At 46.2% G+C, this 22441-nt stretch overlaps 1 protein-coding gene across 1 annotated transcript in view; it reads left to right on the top strand.

The window, feature by feature from the left end:
• Positions 1-22032, top strand: part of LOC138287474 (estradiol 17 beta-dehydrogenase 5-like) — a 222345-nt gene extending 200313 nt beyond the window's left edge. Inside the window, exons 7-9 of the mRNA XM_069227915.1 lie at positions 2361-2526; positions 19714-19796; positions 21198-22032. Coding sequence (XP_069084016.1) covers positions 2361-2526; positions 19714-19796; positions 21198-21240 — 292 coding nt within the window. The 3' untranslated portion in view covers positions 21241-22032. The remainder of the gene's footprint in view (positions 1-2360; positions 2527-19713; positions 19797-21197) is intronic.
• Positions 22033-22441: the final 409 nt, after the last annotated feature.

The following is a 22441-nucleotide window of genomic DNA, read 5'->3' as shown; positions in this document are numbered from 1 at the left end:
TGATGAAAAAGTAAAAAAGGTATTGTGTAGAATCCTACCAGCAAACTGGGAGTGCCTAAAATGTATGGCAACACAATCTCTGGCAAATGCTTTTTTGGCGGGCCCAATACAGCCCACCCTCTGTGTCAGCAGAATTTGATCTACTGCTGATATTGAGAATATTAATCTGAACTGAACTTATTCCTTAGTTGAATGGGTGACTCCACTAAGCCCACTAATTGTTTGCTAGTATAACTATGTAAGGGCAACAAGTGAGGGTAGATTGATCACATTCAAGTTAGAGCAACCAGTCCCTCTATCTTGCAGCCCTTTCGTTCCCACTGCCCTTGCTTTCGGAGGCCCATCTGATGGATTAACTGTATAAATAACATTTGTTGGGGAAATGTGTTGTGTAGCCGGCCTATGACCAGAGGGTCTAAGCATTCCTTCTGCCCTCTTCCCCAAAAGTGATACAAATAAATAGCTTTGAATAAATTATATACATCAGTTTTAATAATTATTAATATATAATTTTTAAAGAGTAATTTTCTGTATACTTTACAATACGTAGTGTCTGCATTCGGTATGGGAATCTCGGAATGTTAAAGTTTAGGGAAACAAAAAATATAGAAATATTTTTATAGTACATATTATTGAGAATGAATGTTATATATTTATTTTAAATTCAGAACTACATAAAAAAAAAGGAGCGGTGCTAATAACTTACTTTTGAGTAAATATCTATTTAATTAAATTGTCAGAAATAAAATAAAAATTATTTTTATGATGTTGACGTTAAAAAATAAATTCCCATGTAAAGTTAAAAAAAATGTTTTTGGCCTTTGGGATAAAGATGTTTAAGTCTACAATTTTCAGTAACATTACGCTGTGATTTTGTGGATAGTTACTTAAATTAACTAGTAAATTTACACTTGTAAATTTCTCACTAGTATAATTTAACTTTGAGAATCACTCTGTTAGTGTTCCCTCACATTTTCTGTTTTTCAGAAACAAACCCCCCAAGCTTTGTTTCCGAAACCAAATCACTGTTTCTGTGGGCGCTGGGAATCCCTCATTTCTCAAACCCATGAAAACACCTTATTAGCACTCCCATGGTTGGATAGGTCGGGACGGTGCTAAACCTGTTTCATGAGGCAAAATATCCAGAGACAAGGCACTATTTAACATATCGAAAAAACAAATAATTATGTGAGGCCTGGCTCAGTAAGTGAGTTCTAGGGCAGAATTAGAAAATTTAAAAAGATTTCTCCCAAAATGTAAGGGGTAGAATAAAGAAATCATAAGTGAACATTGCCTCGAAGGCTCCGGATAATAGGGCAATACAGAATAATAAGCATATTTAGAAACATTCTAAGTCCCATTTGAAGCAGCAAATACAGTACAAAATTGGTCAGTATCACTAGTAGCATCGGAAAGGTCCCAGGAAAGTTCTGGCTCACTTCCAAACTCAGTTGTTCATATAGAAGGTCTTCTCATTCTCACAGAACATAACTAGAACTGCAAATTCATCACGATGTGAGCAAAGAATTATCATTTGGGCAATTCAGATTACAGTTTTAATAGATGTCATATTGCTTTACCATCTAAGCACTGTCACATTATTTGAATATTGATTCAGCCCTTCTATGCAAATGTCATCTGGAAATGGCAGGACAAACTAGATACAAGAACAATAGAAACATATTCTGAATGAGTGCAGTACAGTGAGCTAGCGGAAGAAAACGTGAATGGTTGCAACATCACTGAGCCCATGTTGGAAAGGTTTTCTTGAAGCGAAAACAAAATTAACAAATTTTGCTTGACTGTGTGCAGCAGAAAGAATAAACAGTGAACATGCAGAGTGAGACATACATTTTAAACAAGATGATGTTGAGGCGTAACTGAGGCCTAGTTAGCATGAGCCAAGAAGAGACAGTTTAACATGTCATAGTAAAATCATTTAAAGAACAATAGTATCAGATAAGAGTTCATGTGTAAATTTGAGTGTAGATTCATATTCTGCGCAATGTTATTAAAGCACAGTTTTATAAATGCACAAAAACACTCACATTTCCGACACCCTGAGAACTGTGTCCCATCGTTCGTGAGACTCTGTTCTCTTAATCGTTGCGGGGTGGGCCCCCCAATGCAGTGGAGCTGTGGCCCTTCCCTACTGCCCCAAAAGTATAGCTAATGGCAGAGCCAACTGTGGTTTCGCCCTCAGAAATTGTCTTCAGAAACTGACACCGTTGTCATACCTTGGTCCTTGGATGATCTCTAAACTGCACTGCAATTATTACAAGATAGACCGGTCACTGCAGATGTTTGTAACACAACCATAATCAGTGGTGTTTTACCAATTCTTTCATCTTGTGATGCAGGATTGACCAAAGGAGTCCAGTGCTTCTGGATGACCCAGTACTTTTAAAGATTGGCCAGAAGTACAAGAAGTCTTCAGCCCAGGTTGCCATGCGCTACTTTCTTCAGCAGGGTGTTGTAGTTCTGGCTAAGAGCTTCACTCCAGAGCGCATCAAACACAATATTGAGGTGAGTATACGTGCGTGTGTGTCCTTAGAGAGTGCAAAACCTATAAACAAAGCAACACGAGGGCATGAACTGGATATTACAGTTCCTTGAAAAGGATTGGGGAATATAGGAGGAAGGGGGAGAAAGATGCCGCTCGAGGGAGGTGGAGGGACAGAGGAAAGACAACAATGGGTAGATGGAAAGAGGTGGGATTTACATCGAGGGCATAATTGACTGCAGAGGATGGGTGATTTTCTTGAAGTATTTGATATTTGGCACAGAAGTCCATTTTTGATATAATTTTTTTTAAATCAGTAACCTGAATGGATACTGGGGAGATAGCATCTGGTGCCCAGTCAAGGAAATCACCCTCTCTAACATAAGGGGTGCTTTTAATGGATTTTTGTCCTCATTAGAGAAGTTTAACTGCTCAACTTTTGAAGACTAGGGTCACATGACCACTCACATGGCCACTCCCTCTTGAAGGACAACCTAAAGTGCCCACTCCTGAAACATGCTGTTACTTCTTTCTGACAGAGCTTCTTTCAGCACTGGCTTTACCCATGTACAGCGCTGGAATGGGAAACAAATGCCTCTTGGAACTTTTCATTGTGTGGATAGGGCCAGAAAAAAGAAAGCTTGGGAGGGGGTTCTGGGAGTAAGAAGTGGGACTACATTATTATGAGCACAGATCAAAATGGGTGCCATGCTTTTATTTTTACAGCACCAATCTCCAACTCCCTCTATAAGGTCTCTTACATTAGTAAGTGACAGTCCCGGCACTTTTTGGCAGGATTACTATACTTAGCGGATTGTAGCAGCACTTCTCCACAGCACTACAAATTATTTTAGTGGGGCTCTTATATTAAGTGGCTGATTTAGGGGAAACAGACAGAACATAATTTGATGTAAATGTCTATTAGATAATGTACTTTGTAACTTATTGCATGAAAGTGAAGCCTGCTGTGGTAGAGGTCATATAAGAGGCAGTATGCTTGAGTGTGATATAATGATGAGTGTCAAGGCACAAGAAGTGTGCACTGTCAGAGATGCTGCGGTAACCCATGAGCTTCTTTTGTGTGCATCACTTTGTTGTGAGAGCAGATGCTGGCAGGGGTGAAAACAAAACATGGTAAATCGGACTAGAATTTACACTTCAATAGTGATACCAAAAATATACTTTTTCTGCAGAAAATACAGCATCACCGCGGGTCTGTGTGTGGGTGAGAGCCTGTGTATGCTGGTGGGAAGGCTCCATGCATGAGAGTAGCTGGGGCAAAAAACTGTTTTATTTTGGATTCCCTGATGATGGTGTCCACAAGTAAGGATTATTTTCTGGTCTCTATATGGTTTCATTGTACCAGAAAAGAAAGTAGGGATTGTAGGAAAGTGCCTCTTTTTGACATGATCACCCCCACTTTTTGCTCGGTTTCAGATGCAATTGTGACCGAAAGTGCACTGGGTTTCTGCTAACCAGGTCCCCAGTGCCAGATCTTTCTTTAAAACTGTGCAATTGTTCCCCAGTTGGCAATACCATAGGGCCCCCTATAGGTCTCTAGTAAAGGGTACACCTGGTACCTAGGGCATGGGTACCAAAGAGGGTCCCTAAGGGCTGCAGCATGTATAGAGCCACCCTCAGGGTCCCCCCACTTAGCACATTACAGGCTGCCTTTGCAGGCTTTGTGTATTGGTGCAGCTAAAAGTGAAAACATGATACGGCACACAGCTTGTGTGCCATGTCCCCTAATACTGCATGCAATATATGTAAGTCACCCCTACAGCAGGCCTTGCAGCCCTAAGGCAGGGTACATTATATTACATGTGAGGACATATCTGCAAAAGCAGATATGTCCCTGCTATGTTTTGTCGATTCTTAGACATAGCGAGTGAACAGGGAAGACATTTTAAGTACATGTGCTGGACACTCGTCACTACGAGTTCTCCAGCTACATTATGGCTTTAATGAGAATAGGGATGTTTGATATCAAACATCTTGTATTGATAAACCCTAATTGAAGCCAGTGATGGATTTATTAATACAGGCACCCAGAGGGTGCTTTAGAGGTGCCCCCTGAAAACCTACCAACCACCAGTGTGCGGACTGACTAGTTTTAGCCAGCCTGCCACCACCAGACATTCCTCTGACCCCCAAGGGTTGAGAGTCTTTGCTCTCGGGCAGTCAGGAGCAAAGCCTGCTCTGAGTGAGGTGTTTACACACCCACTCAACAGGATGACTGGCGATCTGCATTCCAAGGCGGGGTCTTCAAAGAAGATCTGGCTTCACACAATCTACTCCAGGGTCCATATGACACCTAGACGGGGGTAAATTTAGGCCCACATTTAAGAGGGCCTAGCGCCATTCTAACGACACATTAGCATCATTTATTTTACACTGTTGTGGTGTTAGATGGCAAAAAACGCTGCACCATATTTACTAAGTGGAGCAACGCATGCATTGCGCAACTTTGTAGCCCTTTGAGCAACATTATTCCTGCACCAGGCATAATGTATGCAAAGGGGGCATTTCCCCATTAGGGGGTCTGAAACAATGGCACAAAGAAATCTAAGAGATAGTTCCCTAACTTCCACCATGGTGCGCCGTATGTTAAATATGGTGCACACATGGTGGCGTTAGGGGGGGCGCTAAGGGGTGCAAAAAAAGAGGTGTTGCACTATGTGCAGCACCACTTTTCATAAATATGCCCCTTAATATTCAGAGAGGTGTGCCCACCCCCCAGTTCAGTTCCACCCTGGTGGGCTGCCTGATGTGGACACAACCTTTAGAAATTTGCCATCTTGGTGCTGGCAGATTTAGGAACTCTGGGACAGGGTTATACCCACTTTCCCCACAAAGTGGTCATATGGACCCCAGTGGTCAGTAGCCCATTGGCTCCTACCCTACACTCCCCAAAACGTCTCTAAATTCAGAATTTAGGGCAGCACCTGGCACCAAGAAATCGGAATCCTGGTGACCTACAAATAAAAAGGGCATTCAAGAGCTGCAAAAACAAAGCCTGAGGGAGAAGCACCTGAGTTGGACCCAGCCTTGCTGGCCTGTCGACTGTTCCTGCCGATTTGCACAAAAGTCGGCTCGCCTTCAAGCTGCTATGCCTCCAAAAGCCTGGGAGGACTGCCTACCTTTAACAAAGACCTAGGAACTCCTGTAATGCAGCCCTGCATCTTGTAGGCACCCCAAGAGACCTGAGAGGACTCCAGACTGCAAAAACCTGACATCAGAAAGCACCACTGAACCAATACCTTTTTGCCCGAGCTGAAGTGGGCCAATGGTGCCAACGTGGTCCCCCAGCCCTCTACAGACAAAGCCCACGTTGGACTTGCCAACTGTGGACTCACTGATGCCACCTGCAGCCTCCGTCCACAGGCCCCCTCAACAATGAGTGCTCCAGGTGGAGAAAACCCAACACCGCAGGACACCTCTGCACTCATCACCCCTGGGACACGGGGAAGACAACTGAAGGTGTCCCTCCATCCCTGAGCATCTCAAGACTTGAACCCACCTGTTGGTTCTCCTTGATTGGACTTCCTGTCCAAACCAGCAGTCTTTTTTCAACCGGACTGATCCCCATTGACTAACATTGGGTACCCGACATCATACTACACCTATTTACTCGGCCGCCCCAGTGCCGCTTGGTGTGACCTGTTGGTATGGCCTTGATACTTGCCCAATACTCACCTTAAGTGGAAAACAATGCAGTGACAACAGACGTTATTCATGTTACTTCATGTTGTCCACACAAAATTGAAAACTCTGCATCACTTCTATATTTTATGCTTAACATTTTTTCTTTTTTTGTTGTTGTTTTTTTGACATTACCTTAATGGTGAGGTTGGGACCTTATCACCGTAACTCCATCTTGCTTCCACAAAAAAAAACAGGTGAGCGCCTAACAGAAAGACAAGCCCATATAGAGATTTTGCCTGCTCAAGGTGGATGCATAGGATATCATTTTGCCAGACTTTGCCATTATGCTAGGTGTTGGACTTGGCACTTCTTAGGGGATCACCCTGAAATATTTTTACTTTCTCTCTCCCAGTCTTTTGCTGACTCTCTTTGCGTGGCCTTAGAACTCTGGGCACTTTCCTACTGTACTTGGGAGGGAAAGTGCATGTGTCTTCCTACACATGCTAAGAAGGGCCGCTTACATGATTGGCTCAGGTGCTGTACCCCAGAAAGCCTTGTAAAAAAGGTACATCACGTATCCGGGGCGGGTACAGCCCTGGCTACTAGTGGGATGTTGCACCCACTAGAATAGGCTGTTAAGCATGTTGCTGGCCTGCCAATGCAGGCCTGTGGAGGTGCAGTTGCACTTCATAGCCAATCCTTAGGGGACACTTCGCTACACTTAGAGCACCCCTCTGAAGGGAAGAGCAGGCGTAAAACAGAAGGCTGGGCAAGTACACATGGGTGGTCCATTCCTGGTAGTGATGAACCCCCATATGGGGTTTCCCTGTCTCAGAGTCATCTCTTACAATAGGTTTTTGCTGATTCCCGACCCTGGGCACTCTTCCTCTGTCAAAACAGTGTGCAAGTAGGCGCGCCTTGTTACATATATAAGGAAGTGTCGCTGGCCAGTGTGTACGACCGTGTGCCCACTGATGCACCCAGTATGTGCTGAGTCTGTCATAATAGGTTTGTGGTTGCACTTGCACCTATGGTGCTGCTAAACATGAATCCAGCCTGTCTTCACAGGCTTGTGTGTGCGCACTAGCTCCTATGAGGTTTTTAAATATGTATCCCACCTCTCACAACAGGCCTGTGTGTTTGCACTTGCACCACTGGTGTTCAAAATATGTATCCTGCCTGTCTTAGCAGGCCTGAGTGTGCTCTTGCACATGTGGTGCTTTTAAACATGTGTCCATCCTGCCAATGCAGGCTTGTGTGTGCGCAAGGGTACGTATGTCCAGAGAGTGAAGAATACCCATGTGTATTTTTACCACATATGAGAGCTGCCCTGCCATAGGTTAAAATGGGATAAGTGTTACATTTACTCCTAGATTGCAGCAGAGGAGCCTCATACTGTTTACTATCATTTGATTAGTCCTGACAAACCCTTTTCTATGGTAAAGGTGGTTTTATCAATAATCATGGAGATTTGCAACTTCTAGAAAGTGACATTTCTCTGTCCCAAAATGCTTTGTGTACCTTTTAATTCAGCTCGAGTCCACACTGGGGGATGGAGGAGCACATTTGTGCATTCCCCAGGAGCAGCTATAAAACTTGGACACACAACTGGAACGAACACCTTTGCCATTTGAGGGCCTGGCTGGAAAAATTGGAGGGAGAGGTTTTGACACTTAGCCTCTCAGAGCCAGATCATGGCCCCACTAAATATTAAGGTCGCCATTCCAAAGCCCCATTGCAGACAGGACTGAAATTTAGGGGAGACATCTGTGGTTGAAAGGGGGACCCTCTCAACCTCACTCAACTTCAAGGGCACACTACAGCATAACTACAGGGACCACACTGCAGAAAAGGAGTAATTAAAGCCCTAGGAAGGGACCGTGCACCCTTCCTGCATCTTGGCTGGCTTGGGCAAACTGGTTGCTGTTGCACGGCACATTGAAGTATGCCCTCCAAGGGCTTGTTGGCTTTCCCTCTGCTCTCTTGTGGAGGTCTCAAGCACATCAACGACCTCCCGCAAGGGACCTACACCCTTTACCTATGAAATCTGGAGAGCAGTACCCTCTTAAGTGCCTACATCATCTGCTGGGTGTCACCTGTTAGCAGCAGTGTGAGCATGGAATTAAGTACTGTGCTTGGAGACTGGATTTGCCTGGTGCGAAGCCTTCAAAGTATTGCCCGCATTCAAAGAGAGTGGCCCTTCATGAGGCACCGCTGAACTTGTGTCTCTGTGTGTATGACCAGATTTATCTGGTGCAGCTCAAGTCAGCACCCACCAGAGGCTGTGCCTCATTCCAGGGGATACAGGATTGGAACTATTGGTGCGTATTCAGAATTGTCTGGTGCATCTCAAGTCATTGCGCAGAAGACATTGTGCCTCATTGCTGGGAAGTACGGTATTAGTAAATCTTTGTGTGCGATCACAATTGTCTGGTGTGACACAAGTCATTGCGCACCAGACGTTGTACCTCATTCCAGGTAGGTGCAGCATTGGTCATCTTGGATGTGCAATTGGAATTGTCTGGTGCAACCCAAGTCATCGCAGAACAGACGTTGTGCCTAGTTCCATAAAGCACAGAAGTTAATAACTCTTCATGGGTGATTGGAATCGTCTGGTGCGACTCAAGTCATAGCGCACCAGATGTTGTGCCTCCTTTCTGGGAGGTGCGGATTTGGTAACTCTTCATGCACAACCAGGACTGTCATGGGGGACTCATCATCACTCCCCAGATGCCGTACACCCTACCAGGGAGGTGCTGAATTAGTAACTATTTGTGTATTGGAGTGCCTGGCTTGGCTGGGTGCCACTGTGAACCATGTGTGTCCCAAAGCGATCCACCCCCATGCTTTGCAGTCCGGGGCCCACACTGGAAAGCACAGAGCGGTGGCTAAACCTCCAATTGTCCACTGTTGCCTTATCAGCCATTATCTCTTTCTCCCCCCCGAGGTTTGCCCTGAATAAGTGTAACTTCGCCCATGAGTGGCCTAGTATCCGGGAAAAAGGTGCTATCATCTCCACCTCCTGAGGGTAGGGTAGTACGAACTATTTGGAGGGTAGAGGAAGGTTTGGACCCAGGCCATTCTCCGATTGCATTGACCACTAGCCTGTGGGATATCAGTGCACTGCATTAGGGTGCTGGGAGTGAGTGTGTGTGAGTGGGTGTTTTACTAGCCTGCCTGATATCTGTGGTGGAGCGAATGAGTGGGAGTAATTTCCTGTGACTGACTACAATGGTATAGCGGTGTTGCTGTACAGGTTGTTTCTTGTTCAGAAGATTATCACGGTTGACATCGGATTTTACCTGTGTGGCCTAGTCCCCTGAGCTATTTACAGTTGCTGCTATTCTCTGTTTGTACACATTGCTGTTATCATTGTGAATCGGGTGCACCCTATAATTAAGTGATATTAAAATGGGGTAATTGTTAGGGTGGGTCTCGTGCTGACAACGTTTTGGCACCGCATGAGGGTGTTAGGAGGAAAACAATTATTTTCTCACGTGTACATACTGCTAATGTCGCTTTAACACAATTGGGCCTAGTGCTGCTAGTGATATTTCTAAGTGTGCTTTATGCCCATATTTACATGATGTTCATGTTGTGTTAACTAATGTGTGTGCTGAATACAAACTTTATTTACATACACCTTGTGTGGTCTCTTTTCTGACGCTCAATGTATTTATTGTGTAGTAGTGCTGTGCCATTGCTTTAAACATTGGCCCCTGTGATAAGCCTGACTGCTCTGTGCCAAGCTACCCAAATGTTAGCACAAGTTATACATTGAGTGTAATCACCCACCCCTGACTGGAGTGGTAGGTTCTGCCTGGCTAGGGCCGCACTTCAGCCATCCAGAATGTGCCATCTCCAACAATAGGCAATTTACAAAAAGAAACGCAGGCATTTATCCAAAGACTAGACACAACATAGGGCCATGAGCTATGGGTGGTACTTTTCCAAATGCCACCTTCACAGGGATTAGCCAGGTTACAGGGACACCAGTTATACAGGTTATTACTCTTCCAACTATTCTGTTGGCCTCTCCCGAGAGATTCACAGGGGATCCCATGAAGTTTGCTTCCTTCATTAATCAATGCCAGTTGCATTACATGTGCAAGGTTTCTTGTTTCCTCGATGAACAGTGAAAAGTCCCCTTCGTGTTTTTATACCAAGGTGTAACAGCAGCTACCTGTTCCATTCCATTAGTAAAACGGAATGATCCATTTCTATATAACTACAATGTCTTCAAAACTGAACTAAACAGTTTTTTGACCTCCAGTCCTCTATACAGTCTGTAGACACAGAGCTGTTGAATCTGCGACATGGCAATAAATCCCTGGTGACTTACATTTCCCATTTTAATCGGTTAGTTGCAGAAGCTGGTGGGCCTGAAAGTAAATACAGTTCTGTGTTTTACAGAGGCTTGAGAGATGAGCGAAAGGGCTGTAGGAAATTAGCCTCTTTACTGGCATGGTTACTCTCACTTTTTGCCTGCTGTCAGTGTGTTTTTGACTGTGTTCACTGGGATCCTGCTAACCAGGACACCAGTGGGGTGCGTGGCTAAGATGGTGACCGGAGCAGATGCTTGCTGAGCAGATCAGCTCTAGGCCCAACAGATATCCTGATGCAGAGCCCCTCCTGGACCCCCAAGATGGCGAAGCTGTTGTTCTGAGGGGCCTGGGCGGACAGCACTTCCCTCGTACGGTCCCGAACCGTTCACCTACGGAGGAAGAAGCATCCGGCATTGGGGCGGCCTACACGGGTCGACACGCAAAGGGAGTGTGGACCTGGCAGCAGCCTGCCAGGTGGAGGGGTGAAGGGACCGCTGACTCGCCCACCGGCTTGTGACCTACGGGCCGGGGACAGTGAAGTTGCCGGCTGCGGCGGGGAGCGAGAGCAAACGGGAGACGAAGACGCACATCATCCGGAGTAGGCACGTACAATTGAGACTGAGGTGAGCGTGCACCCAGGGCGGCCGGTATTTCCTCAAGTGCAGAGGAGAGACACCATTAAGGACCTGCAAATTCCTCTGCAGACACCAGGCCTGTGTGCGTGCAGGGCGCGGACCGCTGGAGGCGGTGGGCAGCAGCACACCACTTAGAGCTTGGAGGCACCATCATAGAAAACGTGAAAAGGCCGGGGTGGGGCCCTTGACTCAGCGGGCTGAGCTGAGTGTGGAGACTGAGCTAAAAAAAGGCACACAAGAGGAGTGCTAATCTACTGCTCAGCCTACTCTGTGTGGTTCATCCTAAACACAGCGAGGGCACCCCAGGATATGGAATCCACGCACTAATAAGGCCCAGCCATCGCAAACCTGGGGTGCAGTCCCTCCAGTTGATGGATCAGGGCGCAGGGGGACTGCAGTTGTGCGAGGGCTTTGACCCTCTGCACTTTGAGCCCCATAGGACTTTGTAACCCATGCACTGCTGCTAAAGGCCGGGGGCCGGCGGGCTGCTGGCTCCTCCATTGCATCAATGGTCAGACCACAGGCGACATGATTGCCACCGCCCATCGCGGAACTATGCCCCTCCTGCCTGCAACCACTATGGACAATGCAATAATCCTCCAACAGATGGACGCGATGCTACAGGCACATTCTACTCAATTCGACAAACTTCTACAGGCAGTAATGGACACTAAAGTGACTTTGGAGCTAAAAATTGATTCTGTGGCACAGGAGGTTAACCTGCTACGGGAAGATCATTGCGGACGAGCTGAAAGAGTACTTGAAAATGAAACTTCACTGGCAGTGGCACAGCAGGCAATTAAGGTTCTTCAGGCAGAGATGATGCAGCTAACGGCGGAGGTCTCCTCTCTGCAATGCAGAGCAGAGGACGCGGAGGGATGCTCACGCAGAAACAACATTCGCTTCCTGGAGTTCCCGGAGCACGCAGAGACACCTAATGCCGAACTCTTCCTTGAACAATGGTTGAAGACGATGGTGTTGGCGAATGACGTACCACCCTTCTTTTCAACAGAACGTGTACACCAGATTCCGGGAGGGCCACCACAGCCCAGAGCTCCAACTCGGCCATTAGTAGCCTGTCTCCTTAATTTCCGAGACCTCAATTTCATCCTCCAGAGATTCCGGACACAGGACCCCTGGAAGCTAGAAAGTACCACCATTACGGCTTACCCTGATTACATGTTGGAAGTACAACACAAGCGTAATTTATTTCTAAAAATCAAACAGCTTCTTCGCGAGCATAACATCAGCTACTCATTGTTGCTCCCAGTACGACTCCACGTGGTGGACAAGGGGAAAACTCATATTTTCCCCTCAACTGAAGATGCATGGATATGGTTACACGCTAAAGGCCTGGTTCATCCACGTCATGAACACTCTACACCTGGAGACCGGATGACACCACAATCCCGACGCAATAGGAGAGCAGGAGCTAAGATGCACCCATCAAAAGCTCAAGCAGCTGAGGGCCAAGCACAGGCACTAATTGAGGCGACCCAACTTACCTCGAATCAGTATGCTGTTCTCCATGAGTACAAAACATCAGACTCTAACTCGCTGTTGGGACAATCTAGCAGGTCTACAATTCCCTCCACAGTGGGTCTTGATATTACACCGCGCACGGCGGATGACCTCTAATTCTACACTCTAATTCATGGAGTCTGCATTCTACTCCCAGATTGTGCACGGCAGCGAACATGACCTTGGATGCATGGAATCTGGTGCTCGGTCCCCAAACCCACTGCGATGCTGGGAGAGGCCTAGAACTCCAACTAGCTGAACACAATAGACTGATTGCATGATGTCTTCATGGGGCTTTGGTACTTAGGACATATGTGTAGCTAACCAACGATTGTGGGGATCAGGGGGTGGAAATGGGCTACCAGAATTCAATATGGGCCGTAAAGGACAGGTCACCTACTTATTACACCTACACCCCTCCTCCCCCTTATGAGTTCCCGAATGGACGTTTGTCAATCTATCATTATCTATAGTGCCTGTTGCACTAATATAGTATGGGGAGACTGTGGCCCCGTTGGCCACCGCCCTGAAGAGTTCAATATTGTTGTTTATTTGAATATTTTTACATGGTTTTTGACACTGACGATGAGTAACAGTGGGGTATGGGTACTTAGAGGGGCGGATAATGACTCAATTTGTATACTGATTTCCTCCGAGGTAATGGCGATGGACCACACGATATTAGCACACACACCAAAATATATATTCACATGACAATGAAGATTGATAGTTATACCGCGACGACATGGAACATATGGGGCATGGCCAACCCCACTAAACGCCATCGCATATACGCATTTCTAAAACGCCACAAGGTTCACATATAGCGATCCTGCAAGAAACGCACCTCACAGTGAGGGACTTGCATAGCCTTAAATCTAAATGGCGAGGAGAAGTATATGGCACGACAACATCTGCATTTGCCAAGGGGGTATTACTACAGTTGGCACCTGAAGTGCCCTATACCACAGAACAGCATACAGTGGATAAGGAGGGCAGATACATGATACCGGAGGGCTTCCTAGGTGGTACATTTTTGTCCATTGCTGGACTATACGCCCCCAATTCCAAACAAGGGGACTTTCTGATGTCAATTGCACCCACGTTCTTCCAAGACCCTACAGCTGCCTGTATATGGGGAGGCGACTTTAATTGTGTACCAAATGTAGACACAAACAGATCACATCCACCGCTGGCAGGTGCCTCCAGCAGGACAGTGTCGCGTGAGCTGTGCAACTGGATGTCCGTGAGTGGACTCCATGACATATGGCGACTGCTCCAATACCAGGACCAGGAATATTCCTTCTATTCCCTAGTACATGGGCTACATACCCATATAGACCTGCTCCTAAGCCCGGCAGAGCTGATCCGGGACGCCTTGGAGGTGGATTATTAAGCCAGGAAGCTATCGGACCTCTGCTCACTGCAGGTCAGCTTTTCCTGGGGCAGATTGTGCGCCTGTATACCTACTTGCCGTTTGCAACCAGATATGCTGGCGGACCCTCAATTCTGTTGCAAATTGTTGGCGTGTATCTCCAAATACTTTTAAATAAATGATTGGACGGCTACGTCATGTGCAACGGAGTGGGATGGTCATAAGGTGGTTGTACAGGGGCACTGCCTCGCGGCCAGGGGGGATATTAGGTGCACTTTGGCAAGAGAACTTGCCTTACTGAAAACTGACCTATAAGGTGTGGAATGTGGGGTAGCGAGGGGATCACTCCATCCTGGCTCACTTCACGAACCATGCGCACGCTACAGAGAAGTAGATGTGCGCTTGCGTACATACGATTACCAACATTACAGGTCCGTTTTGCATGCGGAGGGTGACCGTTCTGGTAGGTTACTGGTGTGGCTCACCCGAGGCAAGCAGCCACGCACCCCTGTAGGTGCCCTGATATTAGACTCAGGGTCTGTGGTTAACACCCAGGTAGCTATTAATGATGCCTTTTGGCACTATTACAGTACGCTTTATGCAGCGGGACCTGAGCCCTCAGCTACTTAGTTGGCGGTTTGCTTTGACATGCTCCCTCAAACTCAAATTACTCCACTGAAACAGATAGAATTAGATGGACCTATAGAAATCGACGAGATCCGCACAGCAGTGCGTCAACTAGCTCATAATAAAACTCCCGGTTCTGACTGGTTACCAGTAGAATATTATGACACATTTACGGCACAATTAGCTAAACCATTCATGGATGTGCTACATAAAGCACAATTGCGGTGACAACTTACAGATTCTCAACGCAAAGTGCTGATAGTGGTCCTACTCAAACCATGTCGCGACCCTCTAGATGTGCGATCTTATAGACCTCTGTCATTGCTTGATTTGGACTGTAAGTTGCCGGGTAAGGTCCTTGCAAATCGGTTGATCCCGCTGATGGCCTACTTAGTGCATGAAGACCAATCAGGTTTCATACCGGGACAGAATACATTCCTAAACATTAGACGACTCCTGTGTTTAGTGGCTGATACTCCAGAGGGGGAAACATAATAGAGTTGTGGTGCCTTTAGACACAGAGAAAGACTTTGACATCCTTTCTTAAAAGAGGCTTTGCGCAACATGGGATTTGGCCAGACTTTTTTAAGATGGATAGGTAACTTGTATTCTAATCCCATAGCCTGCGTAAAGATGGGCCAGGTCATCTCAGACAGGTTTCCAATCTATCGTGGTTCCAGACAGGGGTGTCCTTTATCACCACTGTTATTTGCAATAGCGATTGAGCCCCTAGCGGTTCAACTCATACTACGGGCGCAACAGTTGGGGATACCCAACCGAGGCACACAACGTACAGTTTCTCTCTACGCTGATGAGGCGTTAATATACTTACACAGGAGTACGTCCTCACTTCCGGAGCTCTTACTTTTACTAGACATATTCGGAGTCAGGTCCGGCCTGCGGGTGACAAAATCTTGTGTGTTTCCGTTAACCCTGGTGCCAGAATGTTTGAGGCCCTCTCTCCCAGTCCATGGACTCCCATTGTGCCATTTTACCTTTAAATAGCTCGGTATCCAAATATATCACACTATGGAGGACTTACTGGAGGTCAATCTCGGACGAGTGGTATGCTCGATCTGGGGATCTTTACCGTTTTGGAGCACATTGCCACTATCACCCCTGGGACGGGTCGCGATTGCAAAAATGATCATACTCCCTAGATTGCTCTATTATTTCACAGCACTTCCATTAGTTATATCGCGCTCATTCTTCAGGACCCTTAATGGCCTGATGCTAGAACTAATCTGGGGGACTGGCCTTCGTCGTGTTGCACTCACTCATATACATCACCCGCTTGTGGAGGAAGGCCTTGGCATGCCGAATAGTGAGTTGTACTATGCGGCGGCGCAATTACAGTGGCCGCTAACCTGGCTACAGAAATCCCCTACTACGGAGACAATGATGGTACACGATACTCTACGAAGAACAGACACATTGACATGGTTGCAGGAACATAATATCCCTCCTATGCAAGGAAATACCCTGATGGATGTGGCATGCATGTGCTGGTGCGTTACATATGTGGTAGGAACTCTGTTCCGCCTTACTCACCCAAGATTCCACTGCAGAACCTTCAGGGTATAAGGAAATTATACACACACCATGCCTTAGAGCAGTGGCAGTCGCAGGGCATACTTACCATCGGAGATGTATTTAGAGATGGCTCTATCATGACATACACTGACCTGGTAGATACCTATGGCATAGGACTGGGGCAGTTCCTTACTTACTGCGCATTGAAACAACTTATACACAACACTTGGGGTAGTGGTGATGCAGAACCTCCAGCTTCCCCTATATCGCACATTGTAATGTCGGGCCTTGGCCCCAAACGTTATATAGTCTTCTCCTCGGGAGCCTCAACACAAACAAAGCTGGAGCAGGGGCGAGATGGGATGGGGCCCTCCCAGCACCGATATCGCAGTCTGCATGGACAGCAGCGCTTTGTTTGACAAAGAAGGTATCACGTAACCCAAGATTCCGCTTCACACAATTACATTTTCTACACCAAGCTTATTTATCTCCCCACCGGCTCCACTGCATGTTCGCACACACTAAACACGAATGCCCACGGTGCAGAGAACAGGATGCCATGGAGTTGCCCACCTGTGCAGCGGGCCTGGCGCGAAATTACCTTCTTGACGGGGGACTTGGTTGGTCACTCATTACTCCCAACACCTGAGTCCTGCTTGCTTGGTGTACGCACTAGGGTGAAGAAAAACAAACAGTTACACCAATTATAGATTTGGCATCTGTACTATTGAAATGCCATATAGCAATGCAATGGAAAGCACAAAATACACCGGACACACGCTGTTGGTTGGGCGACTTACTGAAGTGGGCTAGGGCAGAAGCACAGACACTTCACTCTCTCAATGACAAGGGTGTGCTGATCAAGGGAGTGGGGCTTTGGGATAGTTTTATAGTTACAATAGAAGCCAAAAGTAATAATTATCCCCCCTGAGCTGAACTCAGCAGGCCAGTGCTCTACAGGTGTATTACCGAGCACTACTGGTACATAAAAACAAGTCAGATGGATACAGATTCTCAATCCTCTAAACCTGGGGTGGCACTCAGGGCACTACAGGCTCATAGAGAAGTAAGACACCCTATGACAAGAGTCAGGCATGGTCGCTGCACAATGGTTTTGGGGAAGACCCAAGGCTTCCTACCTGGTCATATGAACGGACTGCCGTGATGAGTGACAGTCATATTTTTTCCAGACAAGACACAGATTATTGGATATTTCCCAAACACATTACCCGTTCAAATGTACACGTCTGTTACCTGGGAGCTATTGTTGTGTAATGTGATGTGACGGTGGGGGTGTGGGTGTCTATGCCCAGATATCATACACAGTAATTAAGTGTCGCGAGACTCAGTTCTCCCTTCATTGCTTCCCCTTCCCCTACAATACTGTACCTCTATTTTATCAACGAAGATATGCCTATGATAACCCAGTCAGATGTTGTTTTTACACGTTGTACTTATAAATTAATAAAGAGATTTTTTTTAAACCAGGACCCCAGTGACTGTTCTCTCCTTCTAAATTTGGTTACTTAGGAATTAGCACTCCCCACAATTGGCATACTGGTGCCCCCATGTAAGTCCCTAGTGTATGGTACCGAGGTACTCAGGGCATTGGGGCCTCAGGGATTCCCCATGGGCTGCCGCATGTATTATGCCACCCATGGGAGCCCATGCAAAATGTGTCTGCAGGCCTGCCTGCCATTGCAGCATGTGTCAAAAAAGGTGCATGCACCCTTTCACTGCAGGTCACTACACCAGGTCACTGTAAGTCACCCCTATGTCAGACCCTCCTAGCCTAGAGGGCAGGGTGCAAGTACCTGTGTGTGAGGGCATCCCTGCATGAGCAGAGATGCCCCTACGAACTCCAGCTTCATTTTCCTGGACTTCATAAGTGCAGGGAAGCCATTTTACGGGTATACTGGACACACGTCACTACTTGTGTCCGGCTGCATAATGGTAACTCCAAACCCGGGCATGTTTGGTATCAAACATGTTGGAATCGTACCCCAATACTGTTGTCAGTATTGGTTTTATGATTTCATGCTCTTTGAGGGCTCCTTAGAGGACCCCCAGCTTCACTTCTACCAGTTTGCAGGGTTTTCCTGGGCAACCCGTGCTGCTGCCATCCTATAGACAAGTTTCTGCCCTCCTGCTGCTTGACCAGCTCAAGCCCGGTTTAGTATGGGCTGTTTACGTCTCAATAGGGTTTATAACTTTTATTATGTTATGAAGGTTTGTATTTGTCGTTTCTGGCAAATGGCCCTAGAGACATTAACTCTAGCCCTCCTGCCTAGGGCACTCATACTTTTAGCACCAGCCCTTATCTGTCCTTGATGAGCACTACTTATGCCTGCATTGGGATGAGTACTAACGTATACAAAAAGTGATGGATGGAATGCTTGAATTAATCTCATTCACTGGTACTTACTTGGGGCGGCATCGCAGTCCATCATTATTTTACACAGCATGCCACCTCAGTTAAGACCCAGCAATATGAAAATCAGTCTTGACTCTGCTCCAGTAGGAACAGTACAGCCCAAACTGCCACGCCAGATCCTCCCTGAATCAGAACACAGGCAACTCATGACCAATTTCACCCCTATTATGGGCTCATCAGCCGATTATCGCTTTGTTCCAGTGACATAGTCTGCATAGGACCAACATCTGGGCATACCCATCATACATTGGGTGACATACTAAAGTATGCAAAAAGTGATGGATGGAATGCTTGAATTAATCACAGCCACTGGTAATTATGTGGGGCTGCATCCCAGTCCATCATTATTTTGTACACCATGCCACTTTAGTTTGGACCTTGCTATATGCAAATCAGCCTTGATCTTGCTCAATGGAAACAGTCCTGCCGAAACTGCCAAACCAGGTCCTTCCTGAACTGGAATACAAGTAACCCAGGACCTGTGTCACCCTTATTATGGGCTCATCAGCCAGGTATGTCTTGAACTCAGTGGCACAGTGTGCATGGGACCCACATCTGGATAAACCTGTACCACTTAGGGTGACATACTAAGGTACACAAATAGTGATGATCCCATAATAAGGGTGACATCAGTCCTAGGATGCTTGTATTCCAGTTCAAGAAGGTCCTGACCTGGCAGTTTGGACTGGACTCTTCCCATGAGAAGCAGAGTCAAGGTTTATTTGCATATGACTGGGTCCAAACTGAGGTGGTATGGTGGATGAAAAATGATAGGTTGTGATCACTGAGGTTAATTCAAGCAGTCCATCCATCACTTTGTTTTTTGATGCCCTACATTGGAATGAGAGCATTCTTTAAAACTCTGTTCATAAATTCTTCAAACATTGCACATTTAAGATTCTTGGTGGTTGCCAGAAGTGGTTCCTTGTGTGTTTCGATTTGCTGAGGTGTAATAGGATAAGGTTACCACGTGACATCATTTTTATGTCTGAGCATTGGTTTCCATGCATGTTTAGAAACAAAAGGGGGCTTTTCATTCAAATCTGGGAAGGTTGTGAGCTTTGACCAATCTGTGTTGCTGTAATCATTGAAGATGAAATCTCTTCTCCCAACAGGTTTTTGACTTTCATCTGGCTCCTGAGGACATGGAAGCCATTGATGCACTCAACAAAGACATGCGCTACCTGGACATGAAAGGGTATGCTACCTAAGGGGCTTTTGGAGGAGGGGTTTGAAAAAGAGAGCAGGAGACACAGTGGCTCTTTGTAGTGTGAAACAATATATCGGCAGACATAGTCACTTGTATATTTTAAAATTGATTGGGCAATGGGACAGTATGCTACATACACTGTGTTTTTCTAGATGCTCATCCAGTGCTGTGAATGTAAAACTGTGGCCCATATTTATACTTTTTGACGCAAACCTGCACTAACGCAGGTTTGCGTCAAAAAGGATAGCGCCAGCTTGCGCCATTCCAGGACGCCAGCCGGGCACCATATTTATGAAATGGAGCAATTTGGCGCAAAGGGTGGGCTTGTGTCAAAATAATTTACGTTAGCCGGGTGGGGGTATGCGAGATGGGTATTTAGCGCCAAAAAATTACACTAGGCTGGTTAGAGTAAAAAAAGATGACTCTAACCAGATTAGGGTTATTTTATGGCGCTAAACCTACCATGCCACATGACTCCTGCCTTAGAAAACGCAGGAGTCATGTCCACCTCCCCAATGGGCACAGGGGACAAGGGTCCCCTGGCATGGCCATTGAACCCTGTGCCATGGAGGGGGGCCCATTTCAGGGCCCCTAATGGCACTTTCAAAAAATGAATTAAATACTTACCTGTACTTACCTATAATTACCTCGGATGGGGTCCCCTATCCTCTGCTGTCCCTCTGGTGTGGGTGGGGGTGTCCCTGGGGCCTGGGGAGGGCACCTGTGGGCTTATTCCATGGTGTTCCACCATGGAAATAGGCCCACCGGTTCCCTAACCCTTGCCCTGACCCGGGCGTTAATAAATGGTGCAAAGCAAGCTTTGCACCATTTTTTGACCCCTCCTGATTTTTGCACAGGAGGATAAATAAGGCGCTAGGGCCTTAGAGTCATTTGTTGCCTGGGAACGCCTACCTTGCATCTCATTGACGCAAGGTAGTTTTCCGCAAGCAAAAAATTACTTTAACTCCAATATTTTAGCGCTAGACATGTATAGTGGCAAAATATAAATATGGAGTTAAGTTTGCGCCAGATTTGCATTAAAAAAAATGACACAAATCTGACGCAAGCATAGTATAAATATGGGCCAGTATTTCCAAAAGGGCCTCTTTAACTACTGAGGATAGGCCTGGTGAGGTTGGTTGGAGGAAGGCCAGGGTAAAAGAAGATTCAATATTCAACATAAGAACAGTTATTGCTGGTTGATTTAATACATTTTGAATTGCATATATATTGCTTTTTGTAGGATATTGGATCTTACTGCTGAGTGCTGAAAATGAATAGTAGTTTGACAAAGAAAGTTCTGAAGATGTCATAAAGCACAGCAACAGCAAGTGTGAATTGTAGAATAAATAGAAATCAAATATTTAGTGTGTGTTTGTATATTTTTAGAATGTCGGATTATCCAGAGTTCCCGTTCAACGATGAATACTAGGTGGCTGCCATCCAGCAACGAAGAGAACAGAACAGAAAGAAGAGTCTTCTAGCTTACACATTTTCCAATCTGTCTATCATCTTCAATTTCATTCAGTATTGACCCCATATTTATTCATACAATGGGCCTCCTCTGAAGTCTCCTGCCTAAAATATTGTTGATTTACTACATCTCCCTATTCACTCGAGTCTGGTGTGCAAACCCTAATATGATATTGAGGCAGTCTCCTTAACTCAACCATCTTCGAATATACCATGATTAGCGGGCTGTACCGCATCCTACCAGGCAGCAGAGGGTTGTACTCTGATACCCTTGCAAAGCACATCATCATCATCAGGCAGTCTGAGATCTCTGTGCCTTCAGAAGGCACAGAAGCTTTGCCCTCGTTTTCTCCAGCGTATGAGGGATCATTTATTTGTTGTCTTGTTCAGGAAAGCCGGGCTTCTTCTGGCTATCTCAAACTGTAAATCCCATGAAACTTTGACCCATGGTCCCATGTCAAGTCGAGCCAATGATCAAAACTTTCCTCCAGTGTAGGCTCTGTCAGTGGAAACATGGATGCTACCCTGACTTTACGTAGAGCAAAGGAATCACAAGTTTGGCACAAGGGGTATTCCTCCACATTTGTGACAGAGTACCCTGTCCACTAAACTCTAAATAAGGCCCTTACTTCCTTTCTACCTCTGATAACTAGAATATGTGACAAGCAAAATCTTTTGTTGCACCTGAATGACCAAAATAAAGAATGCCAACAGAAGCTATGGCAAATAAACCACGAGAGACAAAAACAAATTGTCTTTTTTTGTGTAATCTTTTCAGTATTTTGGACATATGGGATCTAGGTGACTTCTTCTGTTACGGCCTCGTTTAAGAGGCCCTAGCGCCACCTTAGCGCTGCCATAGGGTCATTTTTTAATGCTAAGGTGGCGCTAAAGTGGCTTTTTCCACGTGCCATTTACAAGGTGGCACAATGCATGCATTGCACTACTTTGTAAGCCCTTGCGCCACATTATGCCTGCGCCAGGAATAATGTATGCATGGGGGGCATTCCCCGTTAGGGGGACTGAAAAATGGCACAATCAAATCTAAGAGATTTCATTTCGCCATTTTTTTGGCACTTTTACAAGGGGGCATGCCATTGAATACAATGGGCCCCTATGGACTCTGCAGGAGTGGCACCAAAATGTTGGCACTGCTCCTG

This window comes from Pleurodeles waltl, chromosome 4_1 (genome assembly GCF_031143425.1).
Source record: "Pleurodeles waltl isolate 20211129_DDA chromosome 4_1, aPleWal1.hap1.20221129, whole genome shotgun sequence".
NCBI lineage: Eukaryota > Metazoa > Chordata > Amphibia > Caudata > Salamandridae > Pleurodeles > Pleurodeles waltl.
This window is presented reverse-complemented; position numbering and strand designations above follow the sequence as displayed.